Genomic DNA, 17,168 nt, shown 5'->3' with positions numbered 1-17,168 from the left:
CTGACATTAGGGGGTAGCTGGATATGATTGCAAATCAATACTGAGTCAACAAAAAGATATCCTAAATGTCCTTCCGTGTATTATAGGCACATGATGCACGAGATTAAGTGAATCTGTTGTTCCAAAATTCATGGATTATAAAAGATGGATAATCGTCGCACGGAGTCAAAATTCATTTTATTAAATGCATCACTTGCTTCCCTGCACCAACAATTTTGCTTTATTTCAAATGTTATATTTATGCAGGTCACATTTTGGAGGGAAACACTGAAGACAATGACCTTGAATATTAATATGATGCACTGCATAATTTTTTTTAACAATTGTAAAAAGAATCATTTTTATTTCCTGCCATTCTTCCCACTTCGAATGTTTCCCATCTTCATAAGCACATTCTGTTTCGAAATTGATCTAAATTTAGGACACTAATTTTGACATGTAGTGTTCCCAGATGAATACTCCTGATACTATTTTCAATGGAGTAATAATGACAGATTGAACAATGTAGCTCTTTAGGCCATTCCAGATTTAGTAAAAGGATACAGCCACTGACCTAAATCATCTCAGTGAGGAGATGGGAGAAATAAAACTAAATATCTGACAGGGTGCTTTGGTTTGATGGGTTTTGTGATGTATTTGCCTCACAACTCACCACAATATAGACTTAACTTGTCTTGCACAAAATGTATGTTTAAGGTAATGCGATCAGAACCAGATTTTTTAGATTATAAATAGGTAAGCTTTTGCATGCTATTATCTTCAAGTTCACGACATTGAAGTGATCATTTAGAATGGATCTGGCAATAGCAAAATAATACTCCATGAAACCCCTGAACTTTGCCCGTTTTTCAGCGAATTTCAAACCAGCTGCATGCTGATTTGCCTCTATGGGGGGGGAATTTTATGGAGGAGATGGGTGTCTCAATCGCTGACAAGAGACCTGCGTTTCCTCCTTTGGGGAAGGCCCACCATATGAGGAGACAATCAGGCAATTGAGGGGCCACCATCAGGCCTTCCCTGGGATTAGGACCGCAGGCATGGGAAGTCCCGCCTGCTGAGATCTGCTGGCCAATCAGAGGCCAGCAGCTCTATTGCTTGGCAGCGCCACCTGGGAGGTGGTAGCTGCTGCCGGAACAGCACCCACTGGAGGCAAAGGACTGTGGAGCAACCCGAGCCAGAGGTAAGTGATGGTAGGAGGGGTTTCATGGGGGTGGGGGGGGGGGTGTTGCGGGGGAGGAGTTTAGGGAGATCGGGAGCAAAGGCAGGGTGTAGTTCTCAGCGGTCAACCCCCCCCCCCCCCACCACTCCCCTTCCCAATGTCGGGTTTCTTGATCAGGCACTGAGTGCCTTTGAACAAGGGACCCCACCAGGAGACCACAAGCATTTCTGCATGGGTTTACATGCCGTGTGGCAACAGGCCCGCTCACTGCTGCGCTACTACCAGTGGCGGTGGGAAGAGACCCTTAATTGGGTATTAATTGCTCCTTAGGGGTTTTAATTGACAGCAGGGCAGGACGGATGTTCACGGGCCTACCCGCCATGGACTTAATTGGGGTGGAGTTGGGAAGGTGGTGGGGTCCACACTTGCCACAATGCCACCTGGTTAAATGCCGTCCCTGCCTCCAAATGCGCCATGGCAGAGAGCATAAAATACCACCCTATGTGTGAGCTGATCCACTAATCACACTGATCTAAACAGGTTTATTTTATACTAAAGTACAGTCAAGTTTGTAGCCTTTTAGAAAGTGCAAGTATTGAATATGTAAAAACACACAGGCCGTGAAATTTATTTGCGTAAGGTTGCTTTCATTGACACTACACAGACTTACCTTGATTCCCCTGAGGGCAGGGAGCACCGGTGGCCGCAACGTAAGGGGCATTCCTCAATTATCACAATAGAGAACACTGCAGAGCCTGTGCAGGTACTGGCCAGCGGTGTTGCCTGCACCAGTGAATCAATGTATGTCTCTATAATGCCACTAGAAGCAGTACTACACAAACAAATTTCTCCCCCACAGCCATTTAATAAGCAGAATTTTCAGTCTTCCTACACATTTCATTGCTTTTTAAATTTTAAATAATTTAAGAAAAGAACAATTGTGCAGTAAACATAAATTTCTAATTAGTTACCAAACTTAGCAAAGTTAAAAACTGAGCCGACACAGAAGATCAAAATTATAGAAATGACAGTTTATTGTAGAAAACAATCTATGCAGGTTATAACGTTTGAGTTATATGGAAATGAAATAAAGCTCTTACAGTTCTATTTTAGGTTCAACTACCTCATTTATTCAAACCAAAGTGTGTCATGCTGGTGTCGGTACTGATTTTTCTGAGACAGTGCACATTTCTCAACTGCCCTGATTTAATTAGGACACCCTTGTATTAAACACTGCTGCTGAGAAAGATAGCAGGAGATCACAAGACTCTGAAGCTAGTAAGATTAGCCAGTATGCCAGTTCTATCGAATATCATGTTCCGACTCCCAAACACAGATTCTAGTTCCACCCTTTCCAGACCATTGCAGGTTGTGTGGTATTAGGACGTGACTCACAGAAACCAGCGTTCTTTCTCCCAGACTAGTTGAAGAATTCCTTAAACTTAAGATACAGTATATGCTTCTGTTGACCCATATAGACTGTAATTTTTTTGCCAGTGACAAAATCTACAGAGAATTTCTTGATCTTTACCATGAGCTTCTTTAAAAGGTGCAGCATGTTCATTTATCTTGATCTAAAATAAAAACTAGACTGGCATAAAAAAACTGTTATAGCCAAGTTCCAAAGTTAGACCAAATTTGCACTGCTGACAATACAAACTTTGTGAGCAGGTCATTGTACTTAGTAAGGTAATCACATGCATTCAACATATAGGTCAACACAAAATATACTGTTTGTTTAACCTTTAGCCTTAGAATTCATACATACACACATTAGTATGCTGTGTCAAAATGAGCAAGCATATACAAAAATAATCTTATAGAAAAAAAATCCTTAGTAAACTATCCAATATTGAAATGCATCTGTGTCAAGCATTGAAAATGATGCATTGGGACACATTTATGCCAATTTGAAGCACTCACTAAATTCAAACTAAGAACATTTGATAGTTGGACTGGAATACAATACAGTAATATGAGGCCAAAAGTTAAATAAACTGTGATTATGCCATAACAGAATATGTTTAAGCTAAGTGAACAGCCTGCTTCCATTGATTCACACTGAAAATTCATTAAAGCCTTAGACAAGTTACTGCATGACCCTTCCCCTATAAACCTATGCACCAGCATGTTAAATATTGGGTAGTTTAATTCTAGCACTTTTTTTCATACTTAGTGCAAAACTTGGCACAAAGGTATTGAACTTGCAGGTTCAGGCCAGTCAGAATTAATCCATTCAGAAAATGACCACTTCTATTATTGTGCAATCAGTTTCCTTTACATCCAATTATAAAATGATTACTAATGAACAATAAACCAGAGTATATGTCTGGTAAATAAGGCTAAAGTCAGACAATGGAAACCCTTATAAGAATAAACATTACATTTGTCAATATATTTGAAAAACCTTTTATTGGGTTCTTTCCTCTTTTGTTAGAATCACTGATATTGATAGTCATCCAGACTACAGAACAGGTGAGAGAAGCAGAAAACACTTGCTCAGCTATTTTTCCTTCACAGCACAGTAAAATGATTGGAATTTGGACAGAATATTTGCAGCTTAAAGATGATGATGTATTGTAATTAATGGTCGTTGTCTCAAAGTTTTCTGCAAGAATTACTGATAATCTGTGAAACATATTTTTACTTATAGTCCTTGCATGGGAAGGCACCACTAGTGTTGGGTAGAAATGTAGTTTCGGAAGCAATCAAACTGAGATAGCCTCAGGGAGCAAATTGGCAGGAAGTAAAAGACTGGCAAACACTTGACTGGAGAGGAACTAGAGAAAATAGTTGCAACCCAGGAAAGGAAGGCAGGAACATTGAGATGTATTTGTGTGATAGAAACATTTTTGGTCTCTCAGGGGATCAAGGGATATGGGGAGCAGGCAAAAAGATGGAGTTGAGGCAGAAGATCAGCCATAATCGTACTGAACGATGGAGGTGGCTTGAGGGGACGTCTGGTCTACTCCTGCTCCTATTATGTTGTGATCTTAAAGCTTCAGATGAAACAATACTCCAGCTTGCTCTGATGAATTTTTGTACGATAAGAAACTAAAACAGTTGGAAATGCACAGGAGTATCTGATAAAGAAAACTAAATTCATGTTATGGATGGTCTCTTCATCACTCTCCAGAATGCTTTGGTTCTGATATTTTTTTCCTTTCAGATACTAACATTTCCAGCATTTAGATTTTCAGCATATGCATTTTTTGCTTTTTATCTCTATAGAGTTCGAACAACAAATGCTGTAACTGATATATTCTGAGTTAACTCTCCTGAAGGCAGATGTGAAAAGTTGGATTACCTGCATGATCCCATGTTGAATTGCCTGCTATAACTGAATATTTTTCAACTGATTCTTCTGACATGCTTTACATTGTAGATAACCTTAGCTTGTACCAGACATGTGGTCATGAATTATAATACCAGTTTATAACTGGGGTATAATGAACACAGATTTTAACAATTTGGCCTATGGTTTGCTTTCTACTTACTAGCATTTTTAAATCTTTATATTGTAAGATGCAATTTCAATTTTTTTTAAAGTATAAACGTCCACCTTTATGGACCTTGCTGCCAAGTAAAGAATGATTTTGATTGTTGCTCAAATGAAACTTAGGAAATCCTAACCTGTGCTCACTAACTGGTCTGGTAATGACTTGATTTTAAAATTCACATCCTTATTTCCAAATTCTTCTGTGGCCTCTCCCCTCCTTATCTCTGCAACCCCCTCCAGTTACAGATCTCCGGGATTTCCTCCAGTTCTGGCCTCTCACACATCATGGATTTTAATTGCTTCACCACTGAAAGCCGTGCCTTCAGCTGCCTAGGCCATGAGCTCTAGAATTCCTTCTTTAACCCTCTCTGCCTCTCTACTTTTTTCTTTTTTCAATATGCTCCTTAAAACCTATGTCTTTGACCAAGCTTTTGATCACCTGTCCTATTGAATTCTTATGTGGCTTAAATTTTGTCTGATAATGCTCCTGTGAAGCACTTTGGGATATTTTACTATGTTAAAGGCGCTATATAAATGCAAGTTGTTGTTGATGTTGCATGCAGGCTATAAATAATCCCAGTGTGATGACTTTGTTTCTTAAAAGGCTAAATTTTTTTTCAAATAAAACAGAAGGGAAGAGAGAGAAACCTGGTGCTACAGACCTGCCAGTTTATAATTAATGGGTGGACGATACTGAAATCTATCATCCAGCACAGAGGGATAAGTACCAATTGATTAAAGAAAGTCAGCATGGATTTGTGAAAGGTGGGTCATATCTAAATAATCTGGTTGATTTTTTTGAGGAATTTACTAGTATGGTGGATAGTGAAGTGTCAATGGATATTGTCGATATGGATTTGCAGATGGCATTTGATAAGGTTCTGCACAAGAGATTATTTGCAAAAATGAAAGTGAACTGAATTGGAGGTAACCTTGTGACATGGGATTGGTAATTAATTGCTAGGTAGGAGATATAATGTAGGGATGAAAGGATTCATTCACTGATTGATAGGATGTAACAAGAGGTATTCCCTGAGGATCTGCAATGTGGCCTCAACCTTTCCTATGATGAATTAGAATTAGAATTAGAATTAGAACATTACAGCGCAGTACAGGCCCTTCGGCCCTCGATGTTGCGCCGACCTGTGAAACCATCTGACCTACACTATTCCATTTTCATCCATATGTCTATCAATGACCACTTAAATGCTCTTAAAGTTGGCGAGTCTACTACTGTTGCAGGCAGGGCGTTCCACGCCCCTACTACTCTCTGAGTAAAGAAACTACCTCTGACATCTGTCCTATATCTATCACCCCTCAACTTAAAGCTATGTCCCCTCGTGTTTGCCATCACCATCCGAGGAAAAAGACTCTCACTATCCACCCTATCTAACCCTCTGATTATCTTATATGTCTCTATTAAGTCACCTCTCCTCCTCCTTCTCTCTAACAAAAACAACCTCAAGTCCCTCAGCCTTTCCTCGTAAGACTAGTTATGAGTTATGAGTTGGATGAAGAAAGAGAGTTGTATATCAAAGCTCGGAGATGACACAAAGTTAGGACGCACAGTGAATTGCATTAGATGGGAGCAGGAAGTCAAAGTGACACAGACAGACTAAGTAAGTGGGCAAAACTATGACAGTTGGAGTTCAAAGTGGGGAAATCTGAGGTCATTCTTTGGATCAGGAAAAAAACAAATTGCAATATTTATTCAATGCGAAACTAGGAGCTGTAGAGGAGCAAAGTGATTTAGACATCCACGTACAGAAGCCACTTAAGCTAGTGCAGAGATGCAAAAAGGTAATAAAAATGTCTAATGAGATGTTAGTCTTTATCTTAAGGGGTTGTACTACTGTGAAGTGATACTTCAGTTGTATAGAGCCTTGGCCAGACACCACCTGCATTCAGTCCTGGGCATCTAACCTTTAGAAACATAGATTGCCCTTGGAAGTGGTGCAGTGGAGATTCACCTGAATGTTTTATCTTTATTCATTCCTGGGATGTAAGAATTGCTGGCAGAGGTCATGGGTTTGGAAGGTGCTGTCAAAGGAGGCTTGGCGAGTTGCTGCAGTTTATCTTGTAAATGATACACACTACTGCCACTGCATGCCAGTGGTGGAGGGAGTAAATGTTTAAGGTGATTGATGGGATGCTGATCAATTGGGATGCTTTGTCCTGAATGGTGTCGAGCTTCTTGAGTTTTGCTGGAGCTGCACCCATCCATCTAAGTGGAGAGTATTCCATCACAAGCCTGACTGTGCCTTGTAGACAGTAGAAAGGCTTTTGTGAGGGCGGGGTGGGGGGGGATGGTGTGGAGACAGGAGGTGAGTTTTGCTCGCTGCAGAATTCCCAGCCTCTGACCTGCTTTTGTAGCCACAGTATTTATATGGCTGGTCCAGTTCAGTTTCTGCTCAATGGTAACCCCAAGGATGTTGATGGTGTGGGATTCAGCGATGGTAATGCTGTTGAACATCAAAGGGAGATGATTAGATGCCCTCTTGCTGAAGATGGTCATTGCCTGGCTCTTGTGTGGCATAAATATTACTTACCACATATCAGCCCAAGCCTGAATGTTGTCCAAGATTTGCTGCATATGGGCACAGACTGTTTTAGGATTTGAGCAATTGCGAATGGTAATGAGTACTGTGCAATCATCAGTGAGCGTCCCCACTTATGCTTCAGGGCAGGTCGTTGATGGAGCAGCTGAAGATGGTTGTGCCTAGACACTGCCCTGTGGAACTTCTGCAGTGATGTCTGGTGCTCAGATGATTGACATCCAACAATCACAATCATCTTCCTTTGTGCTAGGTATGACGCCTACCAGTGGAGAGTTTTCCCCTTGATTTCTATTGACTTCAAATTTGCTAGGGCTCCTTGTTGCCACACTCAGTCAAATGTTACCAGGATTTAAAGGAATAAATTATGAAGACAGGTGATATAATCTTGGCTTGAATTCCCTTGAATTTAGAAGGCTGAAGGGCAACCTAATTGAAATTTTTAACATTATAAAGGGATGCAATGTGGTAGATACCAAGAAATTATTTCCTCTTGTGGGTGAATCCAGAACAAATGAGCATAATCTTAAAATTAAAGCAATCCATTTAGGAATGATTTAGGAAGCATCTTTATACACGAAGGGTAGTGGAAATCTGGAACTTGGTTCACCAAGGTTGAGGATGCTGGTTTAAATTAAATTTTAAAGACTGAGATCAATAGCTTTTAGTTGGGTAAAGGTACAAAGGCAGGTAAATGGAGTTGAGGTGCAAACCAGCCATGATCTAATTGAATGGCAGAACAGGCTGGATGACCTACCTCTATTTGTATAAGCATGACTGAAAAGGCTTTATTTGAAGTTAAAGTGAAGGAAACATTAGAACTTTGATGGATGGTCCACAGACTTTCACCATAATCAAATTAAATTCTTGGTATGAGAGATGTGTGCAGATCAGTTGCAGAAAACTGAGCCAGGTCAAAGATGGATTTAGTTCATTTAGGCCCGGGCTTCCTTAAAATTGTTGTGTAGCTCTTTGAGGCAAAGCATTGCAGAATAACATCAGTAATGCTATTACATTGCTGATTTTTAGCATAGTATTGATCGTATGTTGTGAATGCACAAAATGCACAGTTGGAGAAGTGTAGTTGAAAAGATTGAACATGGTTGAAGGATAGCATTAAGCTAAGAAAAGCATGGTTGTTGATGTTAGACACTCCAGTATATGGTATTCAAGACTTCTCGAATGTTGGCCTTATCGCATATTCTAGATCATTGCACGATGCTGGTTATATGAATTTTCCACTGGGATTTGGGAGAGTACACAGTGATATGAGAACATAAGAACATAAGAAATAGGAGCAGGAGTAGGCCATTCAGCCCTTCGAGCCTGCTCCACCATTCAATGTGATCATGGCTGATCTTCTACTTCAGTACAATTTTCCTGCACTATCCCTTGATGTTTTTAATATGTAGAAATCTATCGATCTCAGTCTTGAACGTATTCAAAGATTGCCCTCGATAGCTCTCTGGGTAGAGAATTCCAAAGATTCACCACCCTCTGAGTGAGGAAATTCCTCCTCACCTCAGTCCTAAATGGTCTGCCCCTTATTCTGAGACTGTGACTCCTGGTTCACGACTCCCCAGCCAGGGGAAATATCCTTCCTGCATCTACCCTGTCGAGCCCTGTAAGAATTTTGCATGTTTGAATGAGATCAGCTCTCATTCTTCCAAACTCCAGAGAATAAAGGCCCAGTCTATTTAATCTTTCCTCATAGGACAATCCCTCCTTACCAGGAATTAGTTTGGTGAACCTTCAATGCACTCCTTCTTTGGCAAGTATATCTTTCCTTAGGTAAGGAGACCAAAACTGCACATAATACTCCAGGTGTGGTCTGACCAAGGATCTATATAAAGGCAGCAAGACATCTTTACTTCTATACTCAATTCCCCTTATAATAAAGGCCAACATACCCATTTGCCTTCTTAATTGCTTGCTGTACCTGCATGTTAGCTTTAGTGACTCTTGAACAAGAACACCCTTTGAAGTTCAACACTTCCCAGCCTCTCTCTATTTAAGAAATACTCTGTATTTCTGTTTTTCCTACTAAAGTGGATAACCTCACATTATGGAATAGCTATTGTAACATTATAAACAGGGTTATTGCAAGCATGTTTAGGAAAAAACAAATGAATCTTGGCTGATGAGGATAAAGAAGCTTTTCTGAGAATCTTTTTATTAGATAGCAAAGCACTGTACACTGTTTAATGTTTCAGGTCTATGAGACCTTTCACTTTGTTAATGTTAACTCTTTTTTTCCCCTCACAGATGCTGCCCGAGCTGCTGAATATTTCCAGCATTTTCTGTTTCAGATTTCTAGCATCTGCAGTATTTTTCTTTTGCATTGTACACTGATGCTGCAGCTCGACATTACCAGAATTTATACGAGAGATACTGGACGTTGAACCAAAATTAACAGCACATATAAACAAATGAAAACAGTGAGGAAATACCATCAGGTCCATCAAGTCCACTTCATCCAGTCAACTGTGCATCTACACACATTTTCCATTCCAGGGGCCAGTCTTTGGCGGAGGGCATTAAAATAAGACACCATTATCTTTATTTAGATGATTGATGTGATGTGTCGGGATAATATTCAGGACAAGTTTTGAAATAGTTTCTCATGATAGTTTCAGATCAAATCCAACTGAACAAACTATTTTATCCCTAAAATGTGTATTGAAAATAATCCATTCCCAGCAAGGTCAAACTTGCTGTGAGTGAAACCAATGACACTTATTGATTGAAGTGAAAGGTTGTATTGTTCATTGATTATGGTGCTGACAAGCGGAAAGAAGTCAATAATCTGTAATTAGACCTGAATCTGCCATTTTCAATACTTAATAATAATAGCAAGTGCCTTTAATTATAAGACTGGAAGATTTATTTCACAGGATTTTATTGAAGAATACTTACCTGAATTTATTGATGAACAGCCTGGTTTCACATCACAAAGAAAGCTCAAAAAGAAAACCATCCATTTCAGTGAAGAAAGTTAAAAGTGCATGTTCTTTGCTGTCAATGAAACTACTTTTTATTGTTAAACAGCACTCTAGTCTTAATTACTACTTTGCAACCCATTTTATGTGTGCGGTAATTCATGTTACACGCCTGTTCTGGATGGAAAAAATACACTATAACACTTCTTCACAATCTGGAGCACAAGAACCTGTCTTGTGTAAACTATCAAGAAACAAAATATATTCATCTATTTAACCAATGTGTCCACTACACAACAGAACTAACTGGATGTGCAAATTTTCCCAACATTTGGTTTCTAGTAGGGGTGTACTTAAATCTTCCCAGCCTCAATACCTTTTTGAGCTAAAAGATAACACATTGCACATTTGCAGCGAAGTATGCAACACAAATGTACAAACCTTTCAACAATCTGAAACCAATGGAATCCTGTCGTGCACAATAATTAGGAGATTTTGTTTTTAACTTAAAAAGGTATACATCAGGAATGACAGAAGTGACTGAGGGAAACATCAGATTATGAAAAAAATTCTTTCAGATTTGCAAAACTTCACTTTTTTAAAGAACATATCAACTTGTCTTTAATTGTCTTGCAACCCTTTAAGCAACTGAACTCTGTTAATTGAGACATGAAATTTCACCACTTGATAGCTCATCTACAGGAAAGAAATCCACCTATAATGATTCTTATATATTAAAACCAACTGATGGATTAGAAAATATCCTCATCAAGAAAATGTACACATTAACTACATTTCCTCCAGCTGATGTCAGTGATTTCTTAATGTATACATATTTTAAGAATTGAAGTAAATGTTAAATAGAGTGACACGATTCATTGGTTTATCTGATTGATGACTCGTTAAAAGCATGCTGTAAGCAAATTTGCTGCATTTTTAACTGTAGTAACATTGAAAACTGATTGTTTTCCTTTTCCACAGGTATTTGTTGGAGTTTACTTGAACCGAGAAAGATAGAACGAACTTGATTCTTCAGGATTGCCGCTTGTGTGCATCACTATTGCTCATCCAATTCCACAAGATGCCAAAAATGGATGGTACGCTTTTCTTGAAACATTGGTGAAATCTGCAGAGCTACTAAAGAAGACTACAGAGTGGTGATTTTGTGGATGAAAATGTGTATCTTTCTTACTTTGAGCTGATTCAGAAGTAGGTATTTTGTGGTCAGTGGGCTTGAGCTTGCTTCTTTATCCACATGAAAGCATAAATCCCACACCTGTAGGCCAGTACCGGTGCACTATTTTGTTCTCAGTTTCAGCACTGTTCAGACACAATAAAGCCTTCTTTCTCCTGCCCAACTGGCTCCACTTCAGCATAAGCAGGATGACCAGAGCCACGTCTGAACTTCATTGCAGGCCATCTACTGGGGCGACGCTGGAATTAAGCAAAAATTAATTTGCAAAGTCATTGTGGCAAAATGCAAATAATTCCAAACAGAAATTCTTAAAATCTTAGTTGAGCAAGGGCAAGTGTGTTAAACGGTCAAATTTTAAAATAAAACTGGAGTAGAAAGGAAAGTTTCTAAATAGATCTTGTGGAGATCTTGTTTAGAAGTAATCAACAGTGGAAGTTGGTTACTTCTCCAGTTACTAATGTTTCAATGCAAACCTGATATTTTATGCCTAGTCCTAGAGGATATTTTAGAGCTGTGCCAGTAAGCCCATCTTTTTAACCAGCTTGCTCTGGTGCTGAAAAACAGAATAGAAACAGAACGTCTAACGTACATGCCCTGTGGTAGCACACAAACAGACTTTATAATGTTGTATGGTAATCCATTCACAAAGCATGCCATATATATTTCTATTGATTTAATTTTAATTGCAGCTCAAAAATCTAGGCTGCAGCTTACATATCCAGGCTGAGTTAGAACACAAGCATTAGATTGAGCTCAACGGTCAAAATATTCTTTGGTTGCATTTTTCTTTTTCTTTCTCCCTCATTCCAGTTTACTTCTCTCATTATACTGGCATACAGTTACACGGGCACTAGCAATCAACAACAACAATAACAACTTATATTTATATAGTGCCTTTAATGTAAATAAACATCCCAAGGCACTTCACAAGAGCATAATAAAACAAAGTATGACATTGAGCCACAAAAGGAGATATTAGGTCAGAGTCCTCAGCAACTGAAGGCACAGCCACCAATGGTGGAGCAATTAAAATCAGGGATGCTCAAGAGGCTAGAATTAGATGAGTGCAGACATCTTGGAGTGTTGTGGGGCTAGGGAATATTACCGAGATAGGGAGGGGCGAGGTCATGAAGGGATTTGAAAACCAAGATGAGAATTTTAAAATTGGGATGTTGCTTGATATAGATGATATCAATATAGATGAGCGAGCACAGGGGTGATAGGGGAACGGGACTTAGTGTAAGTTAAGACACAGACAACAGAGTGTTGGATGACCTCATCCAAGTTTATGGAGAGTGGAATGTAGGAGACCTTACAGCATATTAGGAAGGCATTTGGCCCATCGTGTCCATGCTGCTGTTTGAAAGAACTATCCATTTAGTCCTACTCCTTTTCTCTTCTCCCATTGTCCCTCGTGGCCACTTCCCAAATCTCTAAATATCAGTGGGATCATTGGTTGAGGTCATGAGTGGCCACAACCCTGGCACTTATGTGGGATGCTAGCCCCCATGACTGCGTGTGGAATAGGGACTAACCTCCTAACATTGGTTGGGATGATTGAAGACAAACAGTAGGGATAAAGGTAACATTTTCTGATTGGCAGGACATGACAAGTGGGATTTCCCAGGGATTTGGAGCCTCAGCTTTTCACATGAAAGGTAGTGGAACTCTGGAACTCAACGGCAGCAGGCTGTAGATACTAAGCCAACTGAAATTTCCAAAACATAAATTGATAGATTTTTGTGAGCTAAGTCACAAAAAGAGAGATAAGCAAAGGCAGGTAAATTCATTTTAGGTTGAGATTAGCCATGATCTAATAGAATGGCGGATGAAGGTTGGAGGGTTCAAAGGAACATTGAAAGCCTTCTGATTCCTCTGTTAATAAGGAATCTTCTGTTGGCAGAATTTCTCAGTACATTCCAGAGAATCTTTTTTATTTATCTTTTTAATTTTTTTTTACTAAAACTTGTTGGAAGAAATTTGTATATCAGCCAATTAATTGGAAGAAATTTGCTTAAATGAAGTATGGCAGTGTACAGTGATGGACAGAAATAATTTCATTATGAATATGGATATGCATATAATCTTAAGTGTCAAAGATAGAGTCCCAGAGGTTCCTTGGCAGCTGAAGACAGTAGGTCTGGACCAAAGCCCCAGTCGTCTTTGTCTCACAATGTAATAAAGTTGTAGATTCTTAGTGAGCCAGAGCTAGCTGATATGCTGATTACATTTCAATCACTGTGACAGGATTATGCTTTCAATGTCTGTTAGATATCAAAAACAGATTATTTGAAAGGCTGTCATATGCAACTTGGGAGACTATGGAAAAGACAAATTTTAATTTCCCTAATTGCTGATTTTTTGGAGGACAATGATAATACCTGAACAAAAAAAACACAACTCACAAAATAAGAGCTGTTGTACTCATCATTTTGAGCAGGATTCTAAAGGAGAATTCCCACCCCACCCACAGCATGTATTAGGAAAATGTTTTAGATCATATGAGACTTGTGCTGTTTATTGAAACCATCTTTTCGTAGAATCATAGAGAAGGACATTCGGCCCAGTATGTCTGGCCCAGCCACAAAATTGCTATCCAGCCTAATCCCACTTTCCAGCTCTTGGTCCGCAGACTTGCAGGTTATGACACTTCATAGAATCATAGAAATCTTTGCAGTGGACGTAAGACAGAACTGTGGGAAAAAGCTGAATATGTAATAAACAACTCCAAAGATACTAATAGAATGGCTCCCTTGTTGGAGATTAAGATTGAGAAATCCATTTTACACAAAATAATTACTTTTATTATATATTATATCCCATTTTATTTCTGTAGTAAAAAAATTGAAAGACTGTAAAAATGGTGCACAGTGTACCTGTACAGGAGAATACTATAGCAAGCCAGCTAGCACATGTTTACAGTTAGATCGTTTTATCACCCCAACAGGAGACTCAGTATCCTTTTTATGCCTTCCTAACCCAAACTTCGATGCTTTAAGTGCCGCTTCGGAATCATAATGTCCTGGATTTTTCAGGAGCAATGATGGAGAATGCTGTCATGCAATGATTCTACATTTCTCCATAGGGTGGGCTGTTGAAGTCCGCCAAGTCTGCAATCAGAGATCACAGAACTAATAAGAACTTGCCCTTTTATGCTATTAGTCTCACTGTAAAGCCCCTTGAAAAAGTTGTGGTTTGTTGACTGGTGTGTAACTGGGGTTTTAATAGCATACTAAGTTCATAATTACTGCTAAACAGCCTCATTGGCCCTGAACAACTGATTTTATGTTTGTGGAATATTCAATTTCTCCATTGTGATCAAAAAATTCCACATATTTAAAAAAATTACATATTTTTTTAAAGTTTGTTTATGATATTTCAGCTTCTTTAATCCCATGTGTATGTTCCACTCAATTATTTAGCTCCCTATAAAATTTAATTAAAAGTGAAGGACAATCATTGCATCTTACTTCCTGGTTTACGGTCTATGGGAATGCTTCAATGTGATTGGCTGTTTGATTACATCACTGTTGCTGGACACCTGGCTATTCCCTTGACTTGGTGCCAGATTCAAACTAGCATCAGGAAAGGGGAAATCCACACCAAAGCAATTGTTAGATCTTTGTGGGCAGCTTTCTTCGAGATCAGTGATGAGCACCCTTGTTTCACTGCTGACTGCAAAATCCAGGCCAATATTTAGCAGGGCTAGGGACATCTTGATAAGTATTGCTGCCAAAAATGAGTAAGGGGTTATGGAATGAAAATGTCTATAGAGTTCAGCTAGAAACAGTATAAATGGGGTAAAATCGTAGCCATAGGAAGATAGATGAAGAAGAGAGACAACTGGAGAGTTGAGCTCACCCAATTGTGATGTCTGGATCTCTGTGGCAAAGCACCCTTTGAAATCTCAATGTGCGTCATGGGCATACCATGTAACATTTAAAATTTGTTAAACCTTCGGGTGTATTACTGTGTGTTGAACTCACTCTTGGCATATAGGCACAGGACTTCAGCCTTTGTCTACATTACTGCAAAATTTATATTCTTAAAACATTCAACAATCCTTTGATTGGGTCTGACTATCTTCTGCAGTAAGAGGACTGCTACCACAGAGACACAGAAAGCCGAAATTTTAATTCAGGGCAGGTGGGGACTGAGGTGTGCAGAAAATTGTCCTGACTCGGCAGTGTGAAGCCTGGTAGCGCGTAAGATCAGTAAGAGACCTGGCAGTCTCCTGCCTAAAAAAGGTGGGAAATGGCATGTGGGAGTGCAGTGTCAGATGGTAGGAGGCCACCACCAGGGACTGAAGGAATGGTAAGATAAGTCATGGGAGGGGACTTTGAAACAGCCTCACAATTTGGTGGGAGGCAAACTGGGGCCGAAACTTGCCTTTTGGGACGTTTACTCCTCCTTGCCCCACAAGTAAAGTAAAAAAGAAAAAGTACCAGTTTGGGTCTCTTCTGACCTCTGCTCCTCTGCATGCTAGTTGACAATGAGAAAGCCACAATGGGATCCTTGCTCAGGCCCTTGGTTAAAATTTCAGTTAGGCCTGATTAGGTCATCAAAGTCTGATCTGCATATTTAAATAAGGATCCACCAGTGGCTGAGCGTGTCTATCCTGAGGCACAGTGTGGCTTTCGAGCAGAGAGATCCACCATTGACATGCTGTTCTCCCTTCGCCAGCTACAGGAGAAATGCCGTGAACAACAAATGCTCCACTACGTTGCTTTCACCAAAGCTTTTGACCTCTTCAGCAGACGTGGTCTCTTCAGAATACTAGAAAAGATTGGATGCCCACCAAAGCTACTAAGTATCATCATCTCATTCCATGACAATATGAAAGGCACAATTCAGCATAGCGGCACCTCATCAGACCCCTTTCCAATCCTGAGTGGCGTGAAACAGGGCTGTGTTCTCGCACCTACACTATTTGGGATCTTCTTCTCCCTGCTGCTCTCCCATGCATTCAAGTCCTCAGAAGAAGTTTTCCTCCACTCAAGATCAGGTGGCAGGTTGTTCAACCTTGTCCGTCTAAAAGCGAAGACCAAAGTATGAAAAGTCCTGATCAGGGAACTCCTCTTTGCTGACGATGCTGCATTAACATCTCACACTGAAGAGTGTCTGCAGAGACTCATCGACAGGTTTGCGGCTGCCTGCAATGAATTTGGCCTAACCATCAGCCTCAAGAAAACGAACATCATGGGGCAGGATGTCAGAAATGCTCCATCCATCAATATTGGCGACCACGCTCTGGAAGTGGTTCAAGAGTTCACCTACCTAGGCTCAACTATCACCAGTAACCTGTCTCTAGATGCAGAAATCAACAAGCGCATGGGTAAGGCTTCCACTGCTATGTCCAGACTGGCCAAGAGAGTGTGGGAAAATGGCGCACTGACACGGAACACAAAAGTCCGAGTGTATCAGGCCTGTGTCCTCAGTACCTTGCTCTACGGCAGCGAGGCCTGGACAACGTATGCCAGCCAAGAGCGACGTCTCAATTCATTCCATCTTCGCTGCCTTCGGAGAATACTTGGCATCAGGTGGCAGGACTATATCTCCAACACAGAAGTCCTTGAAGCGGCCAACACCCCCAGCTTATACACACTACTGAGTCAGCGGCGCTTGAGATGGCTTGGCCATGTGAGCCGCATGGAAGATGGCAGGATCCCCAAAGACACATTGTACAGCGAGCTCGCCACTGGTATCAGACCCACCGGCCGTCCATGTCTCCGTTATAAAGACGTCTGCAAACGCGACATGAAATCGTGTGACATTGATCACAAGTCGTGGGAGTCAGTTGCCAGCATTCGCCAGAGCTGGC

The 17,168-nt window shown here is 40.2% G+C and overlaps 1 protein-coding gene across 1 annotated transcript in view; it reads right to left on the bottom strand.

The window, feature by feature from the left end:
* Positions 1 to 2,239: 2,239 nt before the first annotated feature.
* LOC137348185 (plexin domain-containing protein 2-like) overlaps positions 2,240 to 17,168 on the bottom strand; it is a 455,424-nt gene continuing 440,495 nt past the window's right edge. The window contains exon 14 of the mRNA XM_068013514.1: positions 2,240 to 11,586. Coding sequence (XP_067869615.1) covers positions 11,467 to 11,586 — 120 coding nt within the window. The 3' untranslated portion in view covers positions 2,240 to 11,466. The remainder of the gene's footprint in view (positions 11,587 to 17,168) is intronic.

The sequence above is a fragment of the Heterodontus francisci genome, chromosome 2, assembly GCF_036365525.1.
Source record: "Heterodontus francisci isolate sHetFra1 chromosome 2, sHetFra1.hap1, whole genome shotgun sequence".
NCBI lineage: Eukaryota > Metazoa > Chordata > Chondrichthyes > Heterodontiformes > Heterodontidae > Heterodontus > Heterodontus francisci.
This window is presented reverse-complemented; position numbering and strand designations above follow the sequence as displayed.